This window comes from Aspergillus eucalypticola (genome assembly GCF_003184535.1).
Source record: "Aspergillus eucalypticola CBS 122712 chromosome Unknown BO83scaffold_21, whole genome shotgun sequence".
Taxonomy (NCBI): Eukaryota; Fungi; Ascomycota; class Eurotiomycetes; order Eurotiales; family Aspergillaceae; genus Aspergillus; species Aspergillus eucalypticola.
Genome location: NW_020290295.1, coordinates 579,982 through 606,924, shown reverse-complemented (window position 1 = coordinate 606,924; position 26,943 = coordinate 579,982). Strand labels below are relative to the sequence as shown.

Sequence of the window (26,943 nt, the reverse complement as noted above, 5' to 3'; positions counted from 1 at the left end):
GCAGTACATCACAGGTAACTCGTTGTGGACAATGCTGCCTACGACATAGCCACTTCACGATTAAGACATATTCCCAGTCAGGTGTCATCCCTGAGTTGATAAGAGCTCTACGCTAAAAATAGGCATGAGAAAAAGGTCGATAATGTAGACCTTTGTTTTTCTCCTTGGGCCTCTTTTTTTTTTTTTTTTTTTTTTTTTTTTTTTTTTTTCTTTCTTTCTTTTACCATGGTTGAGGTTGTGAAAATTTGTGAAGATGGTGAATTGGATGGAGTACTAGTAGAACGGCTAGTACAAAGGTTTGTATATAAATTGTCCGTGGCTCAATGCCGGAAACACCACCCACTTAGGTGAGGGAACTAAAGAATGTTAAAAGCCGCCGCAACGTGGGGCAAAGCTCCCATAAGAAAAGACAGAAGATCACTCTAACAGCGATCTTACCAATTGGAAGTGATAGTGAGTGTTTCTTGGGACAAACCCCGATGCTTGTCGCCGCGATGAAACGGGGACAAGCATGAGCGGGTGGTGGGTGCACAAAGCTCCGCGCGCGGGCGGGATTTTCTCCCTTGTTCCCCTTCACTCGCCCACTGATCCTCAAGCCATCCGCCGCTTCCTCCCGCTGTCGCCCGTCTTGCGCTTCTCCCACTGCCTCACCATTCTGCCCTGATTCTGCCCCCATCCTCAGCTTACTATCGCCATCTCATCGCGAAGCTGATCAATGCGGCAGAGATTACTGAGGATCTCATCGAGAGCCGACTAGATTGTATTCAGTATGGCCACCACTAGGGAGGATTGCTCTTCGCAAAGGGCAACGTGTCAGCCATATAAACACACCTGGTCGACCATGTTGAATAGAAGATCATGCGATAGATTCAACTTTCTATAGACTTACTGTATCTCAACCTACCCGACCCTTCAACGTCGCCCCCCAAACCATCACAATGGACACACCACTCCCATCGTCTGAGACCTCTCCCCGCTTCTCCAATGCCGTCCCCTCATCGGTCTCTTCCATGACACCCAACAAGGACTCCTCAGTTATTGTGGGGCTTGCTTGTCGTGTCCCAGGAGCTACCAACCCAAGTCAGTTATGGGAAAACATCGTCGCGCAGAAGGACTTGCAGCGGAAGATGCCCGCGGATCGGTTCAATGTGGACGCTTTCTATCACCCAGATGGAACCAACAAAGGCACTGTACGTGCAAGAAGCCATGATGAGGTTAGAGCGGTGCTGACTGCTGCAGACCAACGCCAAATTTGGCTACTTCCTTGACCAGGATATTGGCATGTTTGACGCCGGCTTCTTTCGGATTTCCGGTAAGGAAGCCGAAGCGATGGACCCTCAGCAGCGGTTGTTGCTGGAGGTTGTCTATGAAGCGCTTGAGGATGCTGGCATCACTCTGGACGAGGTCAATGGATCCAACACTGCCGTCTTCTGCGGCTCCTTCACCAACGACTACAATGCTATGGTCACTAAGGATCTTGAGTATTACCCCAAGTACACCGTCACTGGCACAGGAAACGCCATTCTCTCCAACCGGATATCCTATTTTTACAACCTTCATGGCCCCAGCGTGACGATCGATACTGCATGCTCGTCGTCTCTGGTATGTTTCCATCTTGGCAACCAATCGTTGTCTCAGAACGAATCGGATATTGCTATTGTGGTCGGCTCAGCCCTTCACTTTGACCCGAATGTGTTCATTACAATGACCGACTTGGGCATGCTGTCAAGTGACGGTCGCTGCCGGACGTTCGACTCCATGGGCAGTGGCTATGTCCGGGGCGAGGGTATCTGCGCCGCAGTCCTGAAACGTCGGCGCGACGCGGTATATAACGGTGACAACATCCGCGCCGTGGTACGTGCATCTGGTGTGAACCACGATGGTATCAAACAGGGAATTACTCTGCCAAATACCGATGCCCAGGAAAAGCTTATCCGTCGGACGTACGATCTAGCCGGTCTAGATCCAAACGACACGCAGTACTTCGAGGCACACGGTACAGGTACAGCCCGAGGAGACCCGATCGAGGCGCGGGCCATCGGTGCTGTTTTCGGCTCAACACGATCTGAGCCACTCTACGTAGGATCGGTTAAGAGTAACATCGGCCATCTGGAGGGTGCCTCGGGTTTGGCCGGTATCATAAAAGCGACTTTGGCCTTAGAGAGAAGCCAGATCCCACCCAACATGCACTTCAAACGGCCCAACCCGGAAATCAAGTTCGACGAATGGAAAATCCAGGTGCCGCAGGATATTATAAATTGGCCAGCGAGCGCGAACGGTATACGCCGTGCCAGTATCAATTCTTTCGGTTATGGAGGCACTAACGCACACGTCATTCTGGACGCCTACGAGCCCGAAGATAGCGAAGCCGAATTGGAAGCCATCCCAGCCATCTCCAGCAGCATACCCGTTAATCGTCCGTACCTGATTCCGCTGAGTGCGCATTCGACGAAAGCCGGAGCTTTTTGGGAGGACAAACTGACGAAGTATCTGTCGAACGAGCCCATCGGTAGGCCCGCGGTCAGCGACCTCGCAGTTAGCTTGTCGACACGCCGCACAATGCATGGCAACCGCTCATTCATTATCGGCAAAGACATACCTACTGTTCTCCAGGGGCTCGAGCAGCCACCTATTCCTGCTGCTGCCTGGACGCGCCCGTTGAAGGAGACCCCCCGGCTCGGATTTGTCTTCACTGGTCAAGGTGCTCAGTGGTTTGCAATGGGCCGGAAACTCATCCAGCAATCGCATTTGTACCGGCAGACCCTGGAGCGATGTGATGCGGTCTTGCAGAGCTTGCCAGATGGACCTGACTGGACAGTCCTGGAAGAGCTGCTGCGCACAGAGGAAGCCAGTCGCCTGAAGGAAACCCGGCTATCACAGCCCATCTGCACTGCCATGCAGCTTGCCACGGTATGCCTATTGAAACAATGGGGCATTGAACCTTCCGCAGTAGTGGGGCACTCATCTGGCGAAGTAGCAGCAGCCTATGCGGCAGGGATTCTTACGTTTGAAAATGCTATGATTGCTGCCTATTACCGAGGGCTTTACATGTCGAGCGGTGTCGATGGCTCTATGACCGCTGATGGCGCCATGATGGCGGTTGGATTGACCGAAGCAGAAGCAAAGAAGGAACTTGAAACCTACACTGGCCAGATCTGCGTGGCTGCCGTCAATAGTGCTTCTAGTTTAACACTGTCTGGTGATAGAGACGCCATCGTCCGCTTGAGAGATAGCCTCGTGGAGCGAAAGATATTCGCCCGACTGCTTCAGGTTGCACAGGCCTTTCACTCACACCACATGCTTCCCTTGGCGCCGAAGTATGAAGAGGCACTGAAGAACTGTGCTGGGTTCGGTACAAGTCCTGCACGTGTCCGCATGTTTTCCAGTGTCACTGCTCAATTAGCTCGACCAGGTGAAATGGGTGCCGGATACTGGACGGCCAACATGACGGGTACTGTTCGATTCTCCGACGCCCTTACCGGCATTCTTCTAAACGAGGAGGATGAACAGAATGTTGATATTCTTGTTGAGATCGGTCCCCATCCCGCACTGAAGGGTCCTTCGCGCCAGGTCATGAATGCTCTCAAGCTCAACCTTCCTTACCTGGCATCCCTGACTCGCGGGGTGGATGATTACGAAAGCCTGTTGACACTGGCAGGTCAGCTCTTCCAGTATGGTCTCCCGGTTGACTTGATTGCCGTGAATAGCGACCATTCTTTTCAAAGGGAGACAGGTATGATTCAATCTAAGCTGTACGGGAAGCGACTTCGGGACCTGCCGACCTATGCCTGGGATCACAAGCGGTATTGGTCTGAAACTCGACCTATCCGCGAGCATCGGCTGCGCAAGCAGCGGCACTCAATCCTCGGGGCCCGAATGCCTGGAATGCCGGAGAGGACTCCACACTGGAGGAATTATCTTCGCCTCAAGGAGATTCCGTGGCTCGCGGATCATGTCATAGACGGTAACGCCGTTTTCCCAGCTGCCGGCTACTTCAGCATGGCTATCGAGGCAGCGGTCAGCATGTGTGCAGAGGACTCTGTTATCAAGGAGATTGCTCTGCGGGATCTCAATGTCCAATCGGCCCTACTATTGAGCGACTCAGAGGAAGGGACAGAGGTCATCATGGAGCTCCGACCGGCAACACAGTCCGCCAAATCAAAGTCGGCACTATGGTACGAATTTACAATATACTCCTACGGAGAGACCAAAATCCTCAACGAGCATTGTTCCGGTTTGGTTTCAGTTGAGACCAACGCTCTGACTTTGCCGATGCGATGGGACTCTTCAAAAACTTTCGATGACCTGGCAACAGATTCACAAGAATCGATACCCGCGGAGACTCTGTATGACCACCTGACGGCGCTGGGTCTACAATATGGTCCCAGTTTCCAGTTACTGACTGGCGATGTCCAGACTGGACCAGGATTTGCATTGGCTGGTCTCGACTTCCAGCCAAGCCAGTTCTCCGTCCAGGCGGCCGACCTCACAATTGCACATCCCACATTATTGGATGCATCCTTCCATGCGATCTTTCCTGCTATTGAGTCTGTTATTGGACGCTCTCTCGATGAGCCCTTAGTGCCCACATTTGTTCGTTCATTCAAGATATCGGGTGATTTCCTTACCTGCTGTAGGGAATCTCGGGAACAGAAATTCCAGGTCACTTGCTTCACTCGCCTGCCTGGGCCACGTGTTGCCCTAAGTGATCTGACGGTTTGTTCAAAGGAGAGCAACAAGCCCCTTTTGCAATTCAAAGGTCTTGAAGTCACTGCACTCGGAACTGACAAGACTGACAATTCCGCTGGTCGTTCTCTGTTCTTCCGCACCCGCTGGCAGCCCGCGTTCACGTTCTTGGGTCCCGATCATCCGGCCGTGGCCCAAAAGAATATCTCAGAAATATTGGATATCTTCGCGCATCAATTCCCTGATACCAGGATCCTGCATATTTCCGATTCGGTCGATGGCACGCGAGATGTATTGAAACATCTGGGAGGTCGTTCGAACGAGAGACGTCGTTTCCACTCGATTACTCCGGTGTTCCAAACCCAAATCGCACCTGAAGAGATCGATGCCCTGAGCCAGGAATGGCCAGGCTTGGTTGAGATTTCGGAACCTGAACCGAATGCGTACGGCCTGGTTGTTCTCAGTAGTGATGCCGCGGATCATGATTCCAGACAATTTGTGAAAGAAGGCGGGTTTGTCCTTGCGCTCGGACCGCACCCACAACCCGAAGGACTTCATGATGTCTTCTTCACCAAAGACTTGGCCGTCTGGAAAAAATCGACGGACAATGCGCAGAAGCCGAAACAGCTGTCGCTGATTCTCCCTTCATGTCCTAGTCAGCGAACTTTGGACATTGCAGATGGGATGGAGACGCAGCACGGGAGCAGTGTCTTTGTCACCCGTACCTCCTTAGCAGCCCTTTCCAATGAAGCGCTCAAAGCAGGAGACATCGTGGTACTGGCAAATTTGGATGAAGATGTGCTCTTTGAACATAGCTCGTCTGATCAAAGCACATTTCTTGCGATTAAGAGACTACTCACGGCTGGTGGCAAAAATATAGTCTGGGTGCTTGAGGGCGGCTCGATGGATGCCCCTAAGCCGGAGCATGCAATGATAATTGGTCTCGCTCGTGTTGCTCGCAGTGAGAATGACCAGTTGCGCTTTGTTACCCTTGACCTTCCTCGCGCCTCTACACAGGAAACCGTCGTCAGGCACGTCTGGAGACTACTAGACCGCTCGATTACCGAAGACGAGGTGACCGTGAGGGGTAACTGCATCTTCATCCCCCGAGTTGAAGCTGACGACCAGCTTAACTCCAAGCTCCGCAACGGCACCAACTCCCAACCCCGTGAAGAACCACTTGGCGCAGGTCGCCCACTGGCTCTGAAAATCGGCCGCGTGGGTCTTCTCGAGACACTTGTTTTCGAAGACGACGAGCAGATCTTGGATACGCAGCTCGCTGATGACGAAATCGAAATCGAAGTCAAGGCGTCTGCCATCAACTTCAGAGACATCGCTGCCTCGATGGGTATCATCGATGACTACAAGCTCGGCGATGAATGTGCGGGTATCGTCACGCGAATTGGAGCACAGGTCAACCCCCAGGATTTCCAGGTCGGTGATCGTGTCGCCGCATGGAGGCCAGGTCAAGGAGCTCACAAGACAATTGTGCGCAATCCAGCCTCCCTCTCCTACAAGCTTGGCGATATGTCGTTTGTGGATGCAGCATCCCTGCCTTGTATCCTGACCACGGCATATTACTCCCTTGTTCATGTCGCCCACCTCCAGCCCGGAGAAACAGTCCTGATCCACTCTGCGGCAGGTGGTGTTGGCCAGATGGCTATTCAGGTTGCCCAATATGTTGGTGCACGTGTGATTGCCACTGTGGGTTCACAAGCGAAGAGATCTCTGTTAAAATCTCGCTACGGACTTGCTGATGATATGATATTCAATTCTCGCGATGACAGCTTTGTCCGAGATGTGCTCGATACAACTGGTGGTCGGGGAGTGGACGTTATCCTCAATAGCTTGGCTGGAAAGCTTTTGCATGCTACTTGGAGCTGTGTTGCCCCGTTCGGTCGCTTTATTGAGATCGGAAAGCGCGATATTCATGAAAACTCAAAGATCGATATGGATCCTTTCCGTCGCAATGTTGCCTTTGCTTCGGTCGATTTGATTACCATCTTTGAGAAGAACAAGCCCTTGGGCGCGCGTTTGCTCAAGGAATGTGGTACACTCGTTCATAAGGGACACATTACCCCCCCCGAGACCGTCACAGAGCTCCCTTACTCCGACGCTGTAAAGGCCTTTCGTCTTCTTCAGATGGGAAAGCACACCGGTAAGGTGGTTCTCGTGCCTCATGCCGGAGATAGGGTTCCTGTCCTCCCCTCAACATACCGTAATCAGCCACTCTTCAAACATGAAAAGACCTACCTGCTCGTTGGAGGCCTAGGTGGCCTTGGTCGAACCCTTGCTGAATGGATGGTCAGGAAGAACGCTAGACGCCTAGCATTCCTCTCTCGCTCTGGTGCAGACAAGGAGGAGGCGAAGCGTACAGTGGAGTGGCTTCGAGAGCGAGGCGTTTCCGTTACTGTCTTCAAGGGAGACGTTTCCAGATATGAAGACGTCGAACGCGCAGTCAAAGCAATAGATAATCTTGGCGGTATCTTCCAAGCTGCAATGGTCCTGCAAGATGCTCCACTTGAAAATATGTCCTATCAGCAGTGGCAAATATGTGTCGAACCCAAGGTCAAGGGTACCTACAATTTGCATCAGGCAACTCTAGGTACGCAGTTGGATTTCTTCATTTGCTTTTCATCCGCGTCGGGCAGCATCGGCTCGAAAGGACAAGCCAACTACTCATCCGCCAACTGCTACCTTGACGCATTGATGCGACACCGCCGAGAAATGGGACTCGCTGGCACTACAATGAATTGCGGTATGATCGTCGGCATTGGTGCTGTAGCCGCGAACCAGGCCCTTCTCAAGGTCATGATGCGCAGTGGTTACGACGGAGTAAACAAGGAAGAGCTACTCTACCAGATTGAGGAAGCAGTCTTGTCCGATAACAACAAGAAGGTCTCTCGTCGTGGAGTTGACCTTCATCAAACCATTACCGGAATCAACATGACCAAAGCAGACTTCTACTGGTGTCAGAAGCCCTTGTATCGGAACCTGTACAACAACCACGAGTTTCTGGGCCAAACAGCCATCAAGCAGGGAACCAAGAGTCTAGCTTCTCAGCTTCAAGGTACCAAGTCCATCAAAGAAAGAACTACACTGGTTCTCTCAGCCTTCATTGAGAAGGTCGCGGACGTACTATCCGTTTCTGTGGACTCGATCGAACCTGCGAACCCTCTGTCAGCCTACGGACTAGACTCTATCATTGCGGTGGAGTTCCGTAAGTGGTTCTCTAGAAGCGTGGGTGTTGAGATTGCTCTTTTCGACGTACTCGGAGCTCCTTCCATCCTCGCTTTAGTGACCAAAGCCAGCGGACTGATCACGATCACCACAAGCAACGACCACAAGGCTGAGAATGTCGACAACGAGGGGGCCAAGGGGAATGAAGACCAAGAGGTAGAAACCCAGCAGGGCCAGCTGAACCAACCCATCCCCCCAGCAGCGGCTGTTGGCCCTGTACCCATGTCTAGCTTTCAGCAGCGACTGTGGTTCATTCATAACTTCGGCGATGACAAGACCTTCCTTAATCTGTCCATCACTTCATATCTCGAAGGCAATCCGGACGCCACAATCCTGGAGAAGGCCTTGAACGAATTAGTGAATCGGAACGCTATTCTCAGAACTGGCTATACCGAGGGAGAAGAGTTTGCTGAACAGACCGTCCTGGACATGCCCAGTATCAGCTTGGAACGCATTGACGTATCGTCAAAACCAAACCCCACCGTCTCGCTTCAGGATGTAATCCAACGCCGCAGAGCGATAGAGCTGGACATCGAGGAGGGTGAAGTTGTTAGACCCATATTGGTCCGGTTGAGTGACGATCAGCACGCCTTGGTGTTGATCTGCCACCATATCGCCATTGATCGTGGTAGTGCAAAATCGTCGCTGAACCAACTGACCGGTATCTATGATGCTATCCGCCAAGGTAGAGATCTAGATATGGTTCCCCGACCGGGCGTGAGCTATGCGGACTTTGCCGTCTGGCATAACCGCTTGCTCAGCTCACCTTCTCTGCAGGCTGATCTGACCTTCTGGAAAGAGAATCTGTCTGGAATGCCGAAAACATGCAAGCTCCTCCCCTTTGCCAAGTCTGAAAGGCCTTTGCACGATGACCTTCAGCGAACAGTTGTTTCTGGCATCCTGAAGAAGAGCCTTCTAAATAGGATGAAACGAATTTGCTCACAATCGGGGGCGACCCCATTCCAATTCCTGCTGGCTGCTTTCCGGGCCTTTATCTTCCGCTATACTGATGACAGCGACTTGGGGATTTTGATGATCGACGGTGACCGACCTCACCCGGATCTTGAGGACGTGCTGGGATTCTTCGTCAATATGACCCCCATCCGGTGTCAGGACAGCTGTGAGGGTGCATTCGACCAATTGCTTGAGGCAACCAAGACCCGAACCTTGGAAGCCATGTGTCATAATAAAGCGCCCTTTGAAAGCATTGTAGATGTTGTCAAGGCGAAGAAAACAACCAGCCACTTCCCTTTGGCCCAGATTGCCTTGAATTATCAAATTCATGGCACATTCCCAGTCTACCGCACCCAAGATTTCAACGTTCATGATGTGCAATCTGTGGATGTACCAACCGCCTGCGATATGCAGCTTGAAGCGCTTGAGCACCCTGAAAGAGGCCTGGACCTCCGCCTGGAATACTCTTCAACGCTTTACGGCTCAGGCGATATGAACCGCTTCTTTGACAATTTTGTCACATTCATGTCCAGCCTGATCAGGGACCACCGACAGCCGATCGCCGAAGTCAATTTGTGTGGCGCGCTGGAGATTGCCCATCTTGAGAAGAACTTCTGGAACACCCAATTTACTGAGAACCCCTGGGGCAGTGTGGGAGTGTGCCAGAGGATCATGGAAAATGCCGCCAAGCAGCCAGAGGCCGTGGCGATCGCTGCATCGGACGGAGCCGCTATAACATACTCCGAATTGGTGGAGCGCGCTCAGAGGGTTGCTGCATCCCTCAAAGCATCTGGTGTCACTGAAAGACAAAAGATTTGTGTACTGGTGGATCCAGGGGTCGATGCTGTCATCGCGCTTCTGGCTATTTTACTCACCAGATCCTGCTATGTGGCCCTGGATAGCAGTTTTGCCGTGGATCGGTTGGCATTTATGGCGTCTGACTGCGGCGCAGGAGTCTTGCTTTTCGGACCAGAACTTCATGGACTGGCGGAAACGGTTGCTTCCAAGTCTAAGTCAGGCCTCAGGCTACTGGATACGAAGAAGGCAGCGCTGTGTGAGGATAGGTTTGTTGGAGATTTGCCTTCTGTCAATGAAGATCCTTTCTTCGTTATATATACATCTGTAAGTCGTTGATCTTAGGTTAGATACATTTCACTGATTGTTTTTGTTTTGTTATTAGGGGAGTACTGGAAAGCCTAAGGGTGTAGTTTTGTCCCACACGAACACTCAGCAGATGCTGGCGTCCGTTGGCGAGTATTTCAAATTTACATCAGATGATCGATTTTTGCAACAGTCCTCGCTGTGCTTCGATCTTTCCGTCGTTCAGATCTTTTCTGCGTTAACTGCTGGCGCCCGCGTCTGTGTAGCAAAGCATGATATCCGGAAGGACCCAGCTGCCCTGGCTGCCTTCATGCATGAAACGGCTGTGACCATAACCTACTTCACGCCAACCCACTTTGCTTTGCTCCTAGAGCATAGCTGGGAGACTCTTCATCAGTGCTCGCAGTACCGCGCCGCTTTGTTTGCTGGAGAACGGCTTCCAGTCCGCATTGCCAGGGCATTCTACGACCTACAGACACCAGCCGTCGTCTACAACACCTGGAGTCCGAGCGAATTGGTTGTTCAGACAACAATTCACAAGGTTGATAAGCCAGATGACGACGTCGTTGACGTCCCGATCGGTCGGCCACTTCCTAACTGCCGCCATTATATAGTTGATGCGGTTCTCAATCCGCTCCCGGCGGGATTCGTCGGCGAGATCTGCGTTGGAGGCGCCCAAGTGGGCTTGGAATATCTAAATCGGCCGTTGGCCAATGCAACCTCTTTTGTGAGAGATCTCAGTTCCATCCCAGAAGATCAAGCAAGAGGTTGGAAGAAGATGTTCAGGACAGGTGACAAGGGATCGTTTCTGCCAAATGGGCTTCTCACCTTCAAGGGTCGAATTGCTGGGGACAAACAGATCAAGCTTCGCGGATTCCGGATCGACTTAGGGGAGGTGGAGCAGGTACTCTACAAGAATGCATCAACACCAGATGGCCAGGGCATCGTGGATATTTCAGTCATCGCTCGAGATTCCGAGGAGAGCGATGCGACGTCTCCCCTGACTGACGAGAGGCGACTTATCGCTTTTGTCATCCCTAAGAAACCGCTTCAGTCAACCCAGGAACGGGATGATTATGCTAACTACCTCCACCGTATGGCACAGGCCTCTTTGAATCAGTACATGTGTCCAAACGGCTACCAGTTTCTCGAGAGGTTGCCCATGACTATCGGCGGAAAGGTGGACCGTCGCAGTTTACTGACTATGAAACTGGACTTAGCGCAACACACGACCACTTACAATGACAGTAGGCCAGTGACAGAGGTTGCTGGCGATTATGCAGAAATCCTGCAAGGCGTCACCGGACAGGTGTGTAGCCTGTTGGGCATTGACAGGTCAATTGCCCCGAATGACAACTTTTTCGAACTGGGTGGCCAAAGCATTTTACTTCTGCGACTGCAGTCGCGGCTCAAGAAGAAGTTCAAAGTCACGCTGAAGTTGCAGGAGCTCATACATGCTCCCACGCCTTTAGCTATTGCTGGACTGATTCAAAAGCAGCTTAAGGGGCCCGCGGGTGTTCAAAATGAAAGTGCTTCGAAGAGCATCGATTGGTCGGAAGAAATTTCGTTACCTGCTTCACTCATGAACACCGACTATAGCCAGCTTTCTCGCTTCCCGCGTACCGATGTGAGCAGTATACTGGTTACTGGTATTGACACCTTCATTGGCCTTCACATGTTGGCCACTATCCTTTCGAACAACCACAATGCGACAGTTTACGTCATTGGAATCCATGATGAATTGACTGTGGACCACCTGGTTGAAGGATTGACTAAGTACAAGTTGCTGGATGCTCACCTTTCTACTCAAGATGTTCTTTCGCGGACTCGCGCCGTTCCGGGGAAGATGACTTCACCTCGTTTTGGACTCGCAGAAGACGCCTTCAGAAGCCTGGCGGACACGGTTCGAGTGATTTTTAACATTGCAGCGGATGTTTCGCTCCTCAAGACATATGTCAACCTGAAACCCGTGAATACCAGCGCCATTCTGACACTCATCGAGCTGGCTACGAGCAGCCATGGCCACCTACTAGAAATCCACCATCTATCAACATGGAGTGTGCCCCATCTGCAAACCTGGAAGAAAACCTCCCGGACACGAGCATTCGCCAGCAACAGGGAAGAGGACCCCAGCCATTTCACACCGCCTAGAGCCGACGAATACGGATATTTTAAATCTCGCTGGGCTGCGGAAATGTACCTCACCCAAGCTGCCGCTCGTGGTGTACCCGTGTCCATTTACCGTGCTTCCTCCGTCTCTGGCAGCCGAGCCACAAACGTCCCAGTCCCCGAAATGGACTTTATCAGCAACATGATCATGCACATGATCCAGCACCGGGCTATCCCTGAAATCAGTTCCAACAGCCTCATTGATGAGGCTGGTGATTTTGTCGTGGATTTTCTTCCTGTTGACGCCTTGACATCTTCGATGTACACTCTGGCGTCTGAAGAGAGTGCCGCAGCTCCTGGGTTGCAGGTGTACCATTTGGGCAGCTCACAGCCTCTCCCTCTTCAGGCCTTAGTCGATGTGATACCATCGTTGGATCAGTCGGTTGAGGCTGGCAAATGTCGCGTCGTCCCGATGCAGGAATGGCTGCGACTTGTGTCTGAGGGAGCTAGCGAAGAGGAACAACTGCATTGGATGGTCGTCAAGAAGTATTTCCAACATGGCCATTCCATGTTCGCGTTGGATAAGTCGCATACTGTGGCTGCTTTGAAAATGGCGGGCAAGGAGGTGGAGTTCCCGGCTATTGATGTGGACTACTTAAAGAGGCTGCTGGACGAGCGGGGTCCGGGATTGAAGCAGTAATCTTGCTGTCAAACACGGACTCTGCCAAAATAGCATGATACCTAGCACCTAGCTTGTTAAACTGATGGATGGGAATTGACACTTGAATCCTCTAATAATCCAGATCCAGCCTATCAACACCATACCGTAAATATATTTACCCATAACTATTCACATTTTTAACCCATTGCAATCCCAAATATGAAAAGCTTCATGAACTCATAATTCGGATGTTCTAGTATCCTACCAACTGAATGACTCCACCACAAATTGGCCTTGTATGGGCATATGGCTAATCTAGTCCTCGTAGGGGTAATCTAGTTTCCTCTTTGGGCCACCACATTGCGAACCGGTTGGTCTGGTCGGATCTGTGAGGTGCGCACGGGGTCCGCGCTTCGGTGTAAGCGGACCCATACGACATACAAAGTGGAGAAGGCGACTCACTCCCGTTCCTCTGGAACCCACTGTTTTCTTGGGATGGGACTTATATAAGATCATAGTCTCAGAGCTCGAAATTCTTCATCTTGATAGAAGTTTTCAAACCGGCCATAACCCAACAATTCTTTTCTATACCGATTGAACATTCGTTTCCAGATGTCTCTTGTCTTTCAAACTATGGCCTTCAACCGTATTGCTATCTATGGTCACCGTGGATTCATGGGCTCTCGAGTTGTTCCTGCTCTAATTGCCTCAGGAGCACCAATTACTGTTTTATATCGCTCTACCTCGGATACCTCCAATCTCCCCGAACATGTCAGAAAGATTGAAGTTGACGTTTTTGATGAAGACGCTTTGGTTGATGCCTTGCAAAATATAGACATTGTGCTGTCAGTCAGAGTTACTGCGCATCTGTACCTTTTCGATTCTCAGCTCTCTGGTTGGAGACGAGGGTACCGACAGACAGTATGGTTTTGTGAAAGCCATCCCTAAGACTAATGTCCGGCTTTTCGTCCCTTCGGATTTTTGTCTGCGATATTGCGAGCAGGGAATGCGCATGCCCTGTATGACGGCAAAAGCGAAACCCGAAAAGGCTTCTAAGGATGCTGGGATCCCAACCTCCGTCGTCCACATAGGAAATTTCGCTAAATTCACCTTAAGTACACCGTCAGTCATCAACCGTGCACTCGGGATACTTATATCCCTAACTGACTCTTTTTCACAAATTATAGGGCAGTGGGTGTTGATTTGCAGAATAACACATTGGTCTACACCGGCAACTCTGCTAGCGAGAAAGTCACTAATTAGTAATCTCCTACAAAGCAATCAGTATTTTATAAATATCAGAAAGGAGTAAAACTGCTATCAATGATCTCACGACTCCTATAACCACTATAATGTGTCATCCCGATGGCTTTTCTCCTGATAGCTAGGTTATTCTATCACAGGGCTCCGGCCTACCTGCATGGTGTAGAACCGGGGTGGGCCGCCATGAGGATGATTCCAAGGTAGTATTCAAAATAGAGTTAGAGTGTTGGTGTTACAAGGACCATAAAAGCAGCATTGTGACAACCATAAAAGAGGCAGCTCTTTCACTGAAGTGTTGCTTTGTCATTAAAATATTTATTAGGATAACACTTATTACTGTAATATACATTTTGTAATATTATTAGACTTAATCAAATTTAAAATTTATAGAAAAGAATACTAACCTGATTTCAATTTTTATTATATATCTTAATCTAATTGAATTTCTGTTACATGTACTAATTAAATTTAAAAGTTAATATTATTATTTTTAAATATTTATAACTCCACCGAATCATGAAGTAAAAGAATAAAAATTATACTACTGTATTCTGTGTTTCAAGTACTATTTAAATGATACTAGTTTTGAACTTATCAGACATCATTTCACTGTTGTCCCGTTGTGAAGATTTCCCTCCTAGAAACCACCCTGTCTACTCTGGATCCTTCCCTGGCTTCTTTTCCAGAGTTTCCGAAGTCGCACGCCAAGAGGGCGACAGAAGACAACCTAGGCGCTGATTTTCTGAATTAAACCAGTTTACAATACCGCAACGAAACCGACCCATTTGAGCAGTTCGGGGCAGTCATGGCAGTTGTGCGGGGCACGGTAGAGGGTTGTGGTCTGTGCAGTGATTGCTGGCCTTCCACGAGTGAAGGAATCCCCACAGCAGTCGCCTTTCTCCTTTCTCTATTTGACAAGCAAGGCCCGTAAGTGCATAGAAGGACTGGTGCGGCTGGGAGGCTTACGGTCAGACGAAGCGAGAACTCCGGTGGGGGGTTAGCGGTCTACTTACCTGCAGTCTCTGATTACCCCTAGTCCTCCCTTGCCCGCAGTCTTCCTGTCGAGTACCACGGTGGCTGTGTTGAGTATTAAGGTGGCTGAATTTTATGGCAGGGATTGGGAACAGATATATATATATATGCTATCCCGCCCGAACATATGGGAAAAAGAGTGAATGATGGTCAATTAGAGCTAGCTAGCTTAGTACTTAGAACAATCATTCAACAACAGATTATCCGGAATAAAGGAGCGACATCACAAACGGCAAACATTAAACGCAATCACTCAAACTGTACAAAAGTTGTCTTGGTACAGTCAAACATAGACTCTCATGTGAGATATCTATATGATATACTCCATGCCACACACATGTCTGCACATATACTAAGCCTTCTGAAGGCTCATGTTTAATTGGATGAGAGACAGTCATCCGGCTTCATTCCATTTGCACTTTCAAACAAACTAATCTCGAACTTCAAGGCCTGGCGGAAGACTGCGTTCCAAATCTTTCTGTTAATAGGGGAATCATATTGGTCGTGGTACCAGTTCAGAGTAGCTGGTATCAAGATTAGCAAGTTGCATTTCAATCAAGTCATAATACAGTAGGGTGATGGAAAAGTACCTTCCAGTTCATCGGCATAGGAGGTGCTATTATTTTCACTGATCCAGTAGTTATAAAACAAGATTCCTAGTATTTGTCAGCAACAGTATATGAAGGAAGATAGTACAGAGGACTATACCAGTCAATGTTTGGTCGTTGTTTTGCAAGCTTTGTGCAAGACGTGGCCATCCCTTCATACAATTATTAGCAGGAAAGAATTTCATCATATAGGTTCTCGCTCTCTTACCCAAATGCACGGAATAATCATCACATTCATGGTATACCAATCCAGCTGACTGTTTCTCTGCAGCCAGTTTGCGTACCCAGCTTCAGCAGAGTTTCGCTCGCAGTTATCAATGGTATCGGCGGGTATTTTAAGGTCATCGATCATCTCACGTTTGAAATCTTTAGTGTAATCCACATATTCTTCAATCGATAACGCCTGTTTTCCAACAACCGATAAGAGGTCACTGGTGTTGACGATGGGGAACGATCCCATTTTGATAGACTTGTACTGGGTGTAGTCAATCAGATAATGGTAGTCTTGCTGAACAGCTGTTAGCTAATGGAGGAAATCTTTGAGATACAGTACACACAAGGGAGTAGAAGCGAAATGTATCATCATTGGTATTGCTGGTGGTCGTGGCCTGGGTTCAAACGAAGGAGTTGTTCATGAATCTGTCGACAAGGTCTGGGTTGTTATCCCAGAGATATTGGGGTAGGCTGGATGCCCCGGCCTGCCTGGCATTGAGGGAACGAGTAGATTCAGGCCAAGTGTCTCGTATCTCCTTGCCCAGTGCATGGGCTCTGCTGTAGAGGGACTGCTCATTGTCTCTGGCATGGAGAGAAGAGATGTGCACTGCCATGCTCTGGACGCACACAGCGAGCAAGGAGAGTGACGTGAGAGACTTGACGAATGATAGTACCATTCTGATTGCTGTATGAAAAAAGTTGAATGAGGAGTTTGTACCTATTATAGAAGAAGTACTTGAGTCATTAGTAAATTCTATGAAAATGAGGGTAGATTTAGATCTATTTATGTTTCTCCAGGAGACGGCTTCAGTCAGCTGGCTTCGAGGACGGATATATATAGTGTTATAGTTGGAGTCGTCTGGTAGTTGTCCTTTCCCTGCCAAATCGATGTCATCTAATGATTCGAGTCAATGATCTTGGTAATGAATATCGGGATTTGAAACCTGATAATCTTCTCTATCCTACTCCTATATCAGGAAATCATATTAGTCTTGGTGACGATTCCTGGTTTGAGTCTGGGGGAAGTATCTATAGGGATGTTATTCTTGGGTTACATCGCCTCCTCATAGCCGTTCCAGTTTCAATCCCCGAGAAGTAAATCCCAGGTTAAGTGTGTTGTGGAGACCCATTTCAGTCTATACGATATGGAATGTCGGCTTTTGGGTGTGATAAGAGGTTGGGGCGGCTGATTTCAGCTAGTAATGACTCAAGTCGCTGCTCATCGAGTCATATTAATAATGAGGTAGGGCGCCTCGGGCTTAGCTGCCACTTTCTTTAGTATTATACCTAGATAGCCATGGTAGGATCAAAACGAATACACTCTAGATAAACGCTGTTATTCTTAATGTAGGTATCCCATTGCGCCTGGCCAGTCAGAAATTGCCCACAGTCAACACTGCTGCAGCCGGATCACAACGGGTGCTAGCCAATAGGATGTTATTACGAACAACTTAAGTGACGAGGGATATAAATAAGGTAAAGTTACTTATGCTAGCCAGTGGCCTTCTGAGGCTGTACAGAATCTTATATGACTTTGAGATCGCCTTCTTGATTAGGTTGTCCGATTAGAAGTAGAGAACGCTATCCGGTACAAGACTAAAGAGGATAAAGTACAAACCCTCAGCTGCGAAATATTTAGCTGGCCTGAGTGGCTGCTCAGTATTTTATCTAATGCGACGGCGGGATGAATTCCTCCACAATCACTGAGTGGAGTGTGGGTCTTAAATATTGTGAACCAGAGTTGCTTACTAGATAATTGGTAAATTATCCCGCGCCTAGATCCAGCTGCTATATCCTTTGTTTACTAAACAAAAAATTAGTGCTGGACTAAGCTCCTCCGTCCGAATCAGATCAACGCGATTAGCCCATTAATATCTCTAGTACTAACAGAGCAAATACGGCTCACAGCTGGCAATGTGAGAGTGGCGTAGCAACATGCGCATATTTTCTTAAATGGTAATATTATATCTGCTGACAATGAGGAAGGTAGGCATTGTGAAGGGAATTCATGTGGGCCCCTGTGGTCATTTAAGGTTTTCCGTTGGTGCACAGATGATCGCTATGATCTTTCGGATTCTATACTACTCAGATTGGCCGCATCTTAGTGTGGTGCCATGACTCGCAGAAAAACTTAATGTATTTGATATGCCAGACGCCGAGATGATTAGATTTCTTGGCAATTCAAGGCTGAAATACCTGTGCGTCCAATACCTAAGATCAAGGACAAATCAGTAAATAAACTGTATTCTGGGCTGGCTAAGATTTCCGTCCAGCGGTCTCTGTATTATTAAAATTAATTTAAAGCTGAAGTTGATTTATATTAATCGCGCACACCACCATTGGCACCTCACTAGTGGCTATAGCTGGTTGTACCAAATTTGCTACTACATGAATGCACTGTTCTTAGGAGCCTAAAGAGGGATGATATACACTGTAATATTAATACAAGCTGAAAGCTATGGTTCTTTCCTTGGCATGAAAGTTAAGTATTTTGGTTAGTACAGCCCTGCTATAGTTCTCTGTCTATTAAAGAAAATACGGGTATTAGTCACACCACAAAAACTGCTTCTAGATTTTAAGTTTTTTAAATGATATAGAGTCAGCTTCTAGCAGTTTAGTACTAGTTTTATTATACTTTGATCTATGTTTGTTGACTTCATATCGGCCTTTGAAGTTGGTTAGAAGATAATCTGATAATAGAGTGGTTAATTGTTACAGAATACCGTCGGACTGCGCCGAAGGGATATCAGGCTGATGACTATTGAAGGACAACTGGTCTTGAATAAGAGAAGAGAAGTAAGGCCAGATAATGCCGCGCATTTATCTGTAAGTAAGTGCGGACGAGGGTTATTGCTAAGCTTTCAAACATATGGTTACTTAAAGACGATATGATTAACCATGATGAATAGAACTATCTAAGTACATGAACCGGTGTCCTTTATATCCTATCCTCCGTATGCCAATCCGTATACTATCTGAATTATATCAATGGTCGATTTAATCACAGTCTGGTACGCTGATATACCTCGTGTATACCTTCAGTAGTATCTTAGATGGTAGCTAATCACCTGATCCGTGGCCGTGCCGGGCGTTGTTGTAGTAATCCGCAGTTCTTCTAAATAATAGTTTTGATTTTGCCTGAGTGCTGCTCTTATCGGCGCTTTTTGCCTGGCGAGTCCGCCTTACTAGTAGGTTAACTAGCAGGGGTCTGTAATAATTGTGTGTATGTATCTGTGTTGCTTTTTGTTAAGTATAATATAATACGGATGGTTGCTTGATGAACTGATTGGATCACGAATAGGTGAGATAGAATTGTATGAATTTGAAATTGTGAGACATTTTGGTCATGAATGTAGTAATTCAGACTAGTATAAATCTTAGAACAGAACCTATCTCTTCTTCTTCTCCATAATCTTCCCAGTGAGAATAAAATCCCGCGGAATCGCTAATCCCTTTGTCTTCCTACCAATCGCAGGATCATCAGCATGAAAAAGATGTTGTTCTGGAAACAAGCTGGGAACAAGAGATTTGTGATGAGGAAATAGTCCAGTGCCTTGAATTCCAGATTGATATTTGGCTGCGGTAGCTCAGCCATGTTATTGACAGGGATGTCAGCAGTATCTCTAAACAATAATCTGCTAATCTAGGTATTATACTCGGCCCTGATGTTTTTTGTCCAAGATTTGTCTTTTTCAAAGTTGAGCTGTAGTATATTGGGATGCTCCTCTTTTCCTCCTGACCAGCTGTTATTTGTGTCCCATGAGAATGTAGCACTCATCGTTCCCCTTCCCTCAGTAGGAAGGGAATGACATGCCTTAGTATAATGATTATGCTACTCAACCGAAATCTCCTCGCTGGTGTACTTGATCTTGACGGCGGTGGTATCACCATCGGTGATTACCGGTGATACGCTGATTTTAGTTGCTGGGGATGAGCTTACTAAACTAATGGTATTACAGGACCAGTGGCGGCTGTCTCCATGAGGCATATATTTGATTTCTTTGATATGTATTTTCTCTGATTGAAGGCTTCCTTCGAGTTGTAATCCAGTTGTGATAATCAGCCAACAGCTATGTTAGTCTTTGAGGAATTTTATTACCTACCTTCCCCCTTTTCTGACTTGATGACAACATCTTTGAAGGATTTATGGTTCTCTAATGCGTGCTAAGCATTCTGGTTGAGTGGGTTGGATGTGAGACTGATGGTGGGAATTGCCTACTTTGAAAAACTGATTGGCCATAATATGATGCAAAAAGATGATACTCGCAGAGTAGTGGTCAGGAATGGGTGATGCCGAGTCATTATCCGGGCTGAAAACTAATTCAGTAGTGTTACTGTTCTTCTGTCCACTGTCATGACCTTCCTTGACAGTAATCCATATTAACAGCGCTCCGGGAATTTTATTGGGGGTATCATCCCTCTGTATTGTGAAGTAAAAGGACTCAGGCTGGAATATAATTATGTTTGGGTTTGTGGCATATTTGGTCAGGCCAGCAATAAAATGCTCTGATGGCAGACTTTTCAGGACTTTGTTGATGCCATCATTGAAGGCTTGTTTGACCGTGGCAGGTAGCTTCTGTGAGAGCTAATTAAATAATCCTATTCGGTGCGTCTAAACTAGAATATCAAACATTAGAGGGGAAAGGAAAGGAGTATAAGAGAATATATGTAAAGAACAAAAATAAGTAAGACAAAGTAAATAGAACAAATAAAATAAGATTATATGTAATAAATAAAATAAGTGAAACTATGTTGTATATCTCAGTTATATTACTTGCTACTGCGGGAAGCCTAAAGGAATCGCATATGCGATGTACCAACCACAGTGGAATAGGAAAGACAGGAGTGTGGAAAAATATGTATAAATAATAAAAATAAGTGAGCGAAGGAAAATAAACAGAATTAATAAAGTAAGTAAAACTATGTTATGTGCCTTAGTCACGTCGCTCGCTATTATAAATTCAGAAATAAATTCTGCTACATTTAGATACTTATAACTACACAGAATAATCAATTAAAGAAATATAAATTATATTGCTGTATTCTGTGTTCAAAGCACTATCAAATGATACCAGTTTTAAACTTATCAAATATCATTTCACTGTTGTTCTGTTATGAAGATTTCCCTACTAGGTTAGACCAGTGAGGGGTAGAGGCAAACAGATTAGTCACTTATTAGTATAGAGTAACACAGGAAAAACAGAAAATAAAATAAAAAGATGACTTCTGTACTTAATCTAATCATTGAACTACAGATACAGGATAAAAGAGATAGGACTCCGAGGCCTAACTTTTCCTGGAGAATCTAACTGTCAAGTAACAGGATATACTAATAAAAGTAGAACTATGGTAAGTTAATGGAGAGGCTGATGTGGACCAAACTTTAGAATTTATTTCTTGAAAAGACAACTGATAAGAGCGACCTGAAGTTATATACCCATGTTATAAATAGACAGCCTAGATACAATCTTGTACTTCTATGATATCAATAGCATGTATTATAATTTAATATATATTATTAGGTGTAGCTTTCGCAGCCATGATATATAAATTATGTTGTGAGACCTCAGTCCTCCTACGTCTTATTATGTGGCACACAAAAGCAAGTCTTTTACTACCACTACTATAGGAATCAAGAATATTTTTAATATATAATATAGATCCGTATGGTCTTTCTTAGAAGTGGGGTCTAGGGCTGATGAGATGACTCAGTCTCATGTGGGCCAGGTGAGCTGCGTCCTCGTTAGTGATAAGATCACGTGATAAAACAGGGAGAGTCAAGGCCTCCCTAGGAGAGGACAAACACGAGCAATAGGGATAATAGTAGGGTATTTTTAAATTCATATTGTTCATCGACACCAACGGCGTGAAGCCTGTTTACACTGGATTTGTAGCTCTAGCAGCTCAGAATACATACTACTTCTGGGCCTTCCTTCGAGAATGGCTACTGCACTTATTTTATTTGAAAAGGCTAGTCTTCATACTCTTCTTGTTAAGATAAAAATAGATTTAGACTACGTGAGAAACAATACAGCATGGCAGAAGGTGCCGAGATCTAATCCCTTTCTCCTTTCTTCCTCCGAGTCTCATTATATTCTAAGGGTCATTTTGCCGATGCATAAGCAATAAAAGAATCAACAAGCGGTGACAGCCAGCCACAGGTATTGCCAGCCAGCCACAACGTGGATCTTAGTATATGCAGGATAATTAGTTTTTCATCTGCTTACATTAACTGCTATTCGCAATACTACCCTCCCACAGTTTTGAGTGGCCCCTTGCATGCTTACCCGTCATCAGCAGGTGTCCACTCAAAATGTGGGAACCACTGGGAGGCCATCATACTGAGCTTCTCTGTTGGGAGGTGAAGGTGAGCTGCAAGGAAACCTCAGCTCATGAAGTTCAAAGCAGTAAAATATCGGTCAGAGCGTGTTGTGCAATGGCTCCTTTCATGATCAGCAATCCCTTATAATAGGACGTTGCGATGCAATAGTAGTTCACCGTGATTACCCGCAACGATGGAGTGCTCCGGAAGTGCCTCGGTTTGTTCTCCCATTGATATCGGGTCAACTGATAACCACACTCACACCTGTCTTCTTTTAGAGCCCCGCGTCGCTACAATTCTCAACTCATGATCCGGCTTGCGACCACTGTCGGTGGAAAAAAATTAGATGTGACCGGGCGCGGCCGCGTTGCGGAGCCTGCCGGCGGGCGTGTGTCGCCTGCGAATACACCTCCAGAGACCGGAAAGTCTTTGCCACTAGTTCGAGCAACTCTAGTGATGAAGGGGCCATCAGCCCTTTCGGTAACCGACTGGCCCAGTTAGAGAGTTCCGTGGAACGCTTGACGCAGATAATCGAGCACCGGCTGGTCAACGAGCCACACTGCCACCAGCCAGACCGACCGGTGCCCCGTCGTACATCGACGCCCCCCTTGATAGAAAACGATCCCCAAGGTCGCGTTCTCTTCACACTTGAAGATGGCCAACGGTTTCTCTACGGACCTTACTCAAATATGGCCAATTGTTTGGGGATTCTACGAATTTTGAGGTCCAGACGACATGACCAGAACGGTGATGTTGACCCCCTGTTGAAGCAGGTATCGGAGTTGTGCAACCTGCTTGGGCCCCAAATATTCAAGGTCTCGCCCTCCGCGGAACCGACCCGGCTCCTGCAGCTGTCACAGCAGGCCGTGATGCAAGCAACCGACAGGTACCTTTCCCAGGGAAGCTATATACAACACTTGTTTCACCCCAGTATCCTGCGTTCCCGAATCCAAATGTATTACCTTGGTACCTTAGGGGTGTCTGAAAGTGGTATGAAACTATGCCTGCAGTACCTCATGCTACAAAGCAACACGCAAAGTAAGGAAAATGGCTCCGATAGCCGTGATCACGGCCTAGCGCAGGCGAATTGCGACGCCTTCTGTGCCACCGCCAGGGTAGCGTTGGTGCAGGGTCAGCTGCAAGCAACCACGCTCCTCAATGTTCAAGCTTTGGCATGCATTGTGAGTGACTTCCGTCGGGGGAACGTAGCCTGAATTCTGAACCACACGTCATCGGGGCTGGTCGTGGAAGTAAGTAACAAACTAACTGGAGCGGACAGACAATCATCGCTTTACAGGCAGAAGACCTTCTACTGGCCGATGAAGTCTTTCATGGATGTTGTGCCATGGCGCAAAGAATGGGTTTGCACCGAGAGCGCCAGTCAAGCGATGAGCATGTTGAAGAAGCCGAAGAACGGAGACTGCTTTTCTGGACCATCTTCATACTGGACAAAGCCATCGCTTTCACCCTTGGCCGGGCCTACATGCTCCCAAGCTTTGATTGCAGCACCCCAACCCCAGATATGTCGCTCCACAGTGTCCCTGTGGAAGGGCTATCGGCGAGGATTGGCGTGGCGCTCATCCAAGAACGCGCGTATCAAGTCCTGTTAGCCTCGGGGAACACCCACAATAATCGGACTCGTCAGGAAGCCATTACCAAAGTGGTAGACCAATTAGATTGTTGGATGGAAACCCATTTTTCGTCGTCCGAATTTTCGGCTAACATTATGCCGGGGGCATGGGACTCTATGACCCAGCGGGCGCTGTTATATGAATACTACACAACGCGTGCCGTTGTTCTCGCCCATAGTATGTTTCCCAATGCGCCCAACGAGGTGCTGGCCAGCGCGCGGGATGCCCTCTCCCAATTGTGCCCTCCCGCGCCCCAGGGGAGAACACTTTTCTCCGATTCTCGTCGCAATTGGTAAGAATTTCCCTGTTCCCGTTCATATCCTTGCTTGGTTTGTGACATATTTAGGCCCAAGGGGAGTTATAGTCTATTTCCTTTCTTTATCATCACCAAGCATATTCTGCTGGCAGCACAAGATGCGCCGGACCGCAGGGACTGGATCAAATTTCTCTACGACACCATCTCCTGCTGGGAATCCAGTCACAGCCTTCGCCTTAGTATCGCACTAGTAAAAGTCGTTCTGCCCCGGTCTGATGTGGTCGGGTATCACAGGGATCCGCTCTCAATTGAAAGTCCGTTCTGGAACAGTGCTGGGAAGTCACCCCGGATGGACTCTGGTAATACTTGGGCTTCTTCGCTACCTTTATCCTGTGTCGGGCAAGAGCAGAGGGACCATGACCAGTCAGTCATGGATCTATCCCTCGACCCCATTCTGTCTGTGACTGGTGCTCCGTTATGTCCCGAAATCATGGGTCAGGCTGGGGGCGACCCTTTTTCATTCGTTGGCGCTGTGAGCCACCCCGAGACTATCGATTCCAACCTGGATGCGATTGACTCATGTCTAGTGGCGTCATCCCCACATGATACATTGCGACTACCGGGACTGACACGGTAATTGGTGTTCCTATGTTCTATCAGATCCGTTAAAGAGTATAGTGATTTTTGCATTTCTTGAACCCGGATATGTAGAATCAAGGGCTAGAAGGCATGAATGTTCACCTTTTCTATTACATCATATTTAGATAAACGAAATGAGAAACGAAAATCGTAATTATTGCGTGTCATGCTGACCATATACGCCTGTGATATGCGCTGTACTGAACCCCATGGCAAGACAGAGGCATCATTTGCTGCAACAGTACCTTTTGAGAAGGCCGTACGGACGGACCTGTTGTCGGCTAAAGGTACCCTGTAAACATGGTTGTGATGCGACGCGGGCCCGTTCCGGATCTCATCAGGGCGACAGGACGGAACCCTTCACCACCGGGCTCATATCATGAATTGGCTAGCTGATTTGCTTCAACAGCCCATTGAGGACGTTTTCAGCGCCGGGATTGAGGCGGTAGCACACCTCATATTCGTTGGGCTCTTGCATCATCCCTACCGGCATTCGTTGCCCGCCCGCCGGCGCCCGGGACTTCTGTTCTCGGGCCACCATGCCAGTGACCAGTTCGTACGCCAAATTTGCCGCCTGCAAGGTGATACACTCAGTTAATCACGGAGGTTCATGCCTGGGGTCATGACAGAATGACTGCTGCTTTCATTGGGAAAGGAACGTACCAAATATGCAGTTTCACCCCCTGGAGTGTCGTAGGCCGGGGCCACCTCGACGATGTCAGCTCCGACAATGTTGAGATCCATGACACCCCGCAAGATCTTGATCATCTCTCGCGTGGTCCAACCACCTGGTTCAGGGGCTCCCGTTCCTATCAATATCGCGCAAATTAACCATCAACGGCCTGGCATACTCGGGATGGAAGGAGAAGGGGCCATCTAAGGTAAACCTACCCGGGGCAAACGCGGGATCCAATACATCGATGTCAATGCTCATGTAGACTGGCTGATCCTTCGGGATATGCTGATGAATGCGATCGACGATGCCAGCCGCGCCAATCGTGTCAACCTCGTCGGCGGCAATGCGCAGGAAACCCTGGTTGTCGTCGTCTTCTAGGTCCTGGAAGGAATTCCCACTCAGACGGGTGTTGATACCGGCATGTAGAGATGAGGAGTTCGAGATTAAGCCCTCCTTCATGGCATTCCAGAAGACGGAGCCGTGGTTAAACTGAGATTGCATGGAAGTCCAAGCTGAGGGGTACCGATCGGGATGCAGCGAGTCAAGGTGGGAATCGAAATGCAAGAGAGCCACGGGCTCGCCGTACTGTTCGCGAAGAGCTCGGAGGGCGGGAAGCGCCACGAGATGATCTCCACCGAGGGTGATGAGCTTGGGCTTGCCCGTCCCGGTGGTTGTCCTCCGGGAGCCCAGCTCCCGGTAGGCCTCGGTCATTTGATGAACGGCGACGGCGTTGTCAAATGGAGTGACGGGGATATCACCGCAGTCCAGCACGCGTGCCCATGACTGATATGGATTGATTTGGGCTGCGGCATGAAAGGCGCGCGATGGGATATGGCGAGCAGAGGCGGTGCGAATGGCACGCGGGCCCATGCGCGCACCTATTAGTGTGGGGGAAAAAATTATTATCAGACGGTGTTCATCAATAATAGTGAATCCTATAACAAGGGCAGAATTTACCAGGTCGATAGCTCACGGCCGTGTCGAATGGCGTGCCAATAATCCCGATGTCAAATGGCGTGTCGGGATTGGTGAGACAATGGACATGCTCCAAGTGGCCAAAAGTAGTAATGCCTGAAAATGCCCACTAAACAGAAGTTCGATTAATAAACAAAATTAAGCTCATCTCCGTCGATCACAATTCTGCTTGGGTTCGTGCCTCAATGGCCTTCAACTTACATCTTCACCCCAACGTTCCTTGAGCTCCTGCACGTGAGCTGGAGATGCTTGGGTGGCGGAGGCGCCTCCAACAAGACCCCCAAAAATGGAGCACCACAGAGAGTAACGCATTATTGAGACCAAGGTATTTTGGTGGGTGACAACAACAATGTGTAGGGTTGTAATTGGGGAATAGGTGGGGAGGGAGGGTCGCGTAGGGTTTGGGTGGTTTGGCCAATCGATTTATAGCGACATACCTCGCCCTCTCCGAATGCGTCTCCAGCCTCGAGGGCCTCCATACTCGGCCCGCCCGATGACGCCCTTGCATGCACGGGGCCGTCATAGATCGCCCACCGACCAATTAATGGTCGGAGGCCCCCGGGGTGTGCATCTGCCT

General features: G+C 48.3%; 5 protein-coding genes across 5 annotated transcripts; 3 read left to right on the top strand and 2 right to left on the bottom strand.

Moving 5' to 3' along the window:
* Positions 1 to 938: 938 nt before the first annotated feature.
* On the top strand, positions 939 to 12,922 carry BO83DRAFT_450878 (polyketide synthase; the record flags this gene model as incomplete). The annotated part of the gene is made up of 4 exons (XM_025536820.1): positions 939 to 1,190; positions 1,240 to 2,701; positions 2,801 to 10,002; positions 10,061 to 12,922. 4 exons carry the CDS (start codon positions 939 to 941, stop codon positions 12,788 to 12,790), a joined length of 11,646 nt encoding a protein of 3,881 aa, XP_025385801.1. The 3' UTR covers positions 12,791 to 12,922.
* A 462-nt stretch (positions 12,923 to 13,384) lies between these two features.
* On the top strand, positions 13,385 to 14,014 carry BO83DRAFT_391134 (NAD(P)-binding protein; the record flags this gene model as incomplete). Its single annotated transcript, XM_025532889.1, has 3 exons — positions 13,385 to 13,596; positions 13,640 to 13,873; positions 13,939 to 14,014. 3 exons carry the CDS (start codon positions 13,385 to 13,387, stop codon positions 14,012 to 14,014), a joined length of 522 nt encoding a protein of 173 aa, XP_025385800.1.
* Positions 14,015 to 15,421: 1,407 nt separating this feature from the next.
* BO83DRAFT_429479 (uncharacterized protein) lies at positions 15,422 to 16,544 on the bottom strand (the record flags this gene model as incomplete). The annotated part of the gene is made up of 5 exons (XM_025535474.1): positions 15,422 to 15,570; positions 15,637 to 15,702; positions 15,755 to 15,806; positions 15,863 to 16,162; positions 16,275 to 16,544. The coding sequence occupies 5 exons, from the start codon at positions 16,542 to 16,544 to the stop codon at positions 15,422 to 15,424; spliced, it is 837 nt and encodes a 278-aa protein (XP_025385799.1).
* Positions 16,545 to 22,382: 5,838 nt separating this feature from the next.
* Positions 22,383 to 24,713, top strand: BO83DRAFT_429478 (uncharacterized protein; the record flags this gene model as incomplete). The annotated part of the gene is made up of 4 exons (XM_025535473.1): positions 22,383 to 22,406; positions 22,468 to 23,370; positions 23,469 to 24,112; positions 24,167 to 24,713. The coding sequence occupies 4 exons, from the start codon at positions 22,383 to 22,385 to the stop codon at positions 24,711 to 24,713; spliced, it is 2,118 nt and encodes a 705-aa protein (XP_025385798.1).
* A 91-nt stretch (positions 24,714 to 24,804) lies between these two features.
* BO83DRAFT_365810 (agmatinase) lies at positions 24,805 to 26,728 on the bottom strand. The gene is made up of 5 exons (XM_025529682.1): positions 26,568 to 26,728; positions 26,349 to 26,475; positions 25,607 to 26,269; positions 25,379 to 25,524; positions 24,805 to 25,289 (listed from the first exon to the last, which is right to left on the bottom strand). Exons 1-5 carry the CDS (start codon positions 26,676 to 26,678, stop codon positions 25,104 to 25,106), a joined length of 1,233 nt encoding a protein of 410 aa, XP_025385797.1. The 5' UTR covers positions 26,679 to 26,728; the 3' UTR covers positions 24,805 to 25,103.
* Positions 26,729 to 26,943: the final 215 nt, after the last annotated feature.

Coding starts and splice junctions, on each gene's coding strand:
- BO83DRAFT_365810 (XM_025529682.1), bottom strand. CDS start 26,678: ATGCGTTACTCTCTGTGGTGCTCCATTTTTGGGGGTCTTGTTGGAGGC. Junction 26,270..26,348: donor GGCCGTGAGCTATCGACCTG/GTAAATTCTGCC, acceptor CCACACTAATAG/GTGCGCGCATGGGCCCGCGT. Junction 25,525..25,606: donor GGATCCCGCGTTTGCCCCGG/GTAGGTTTACCT, acceptor CGATATTGATAG/GAACGGGAGCCCCTGAACCA.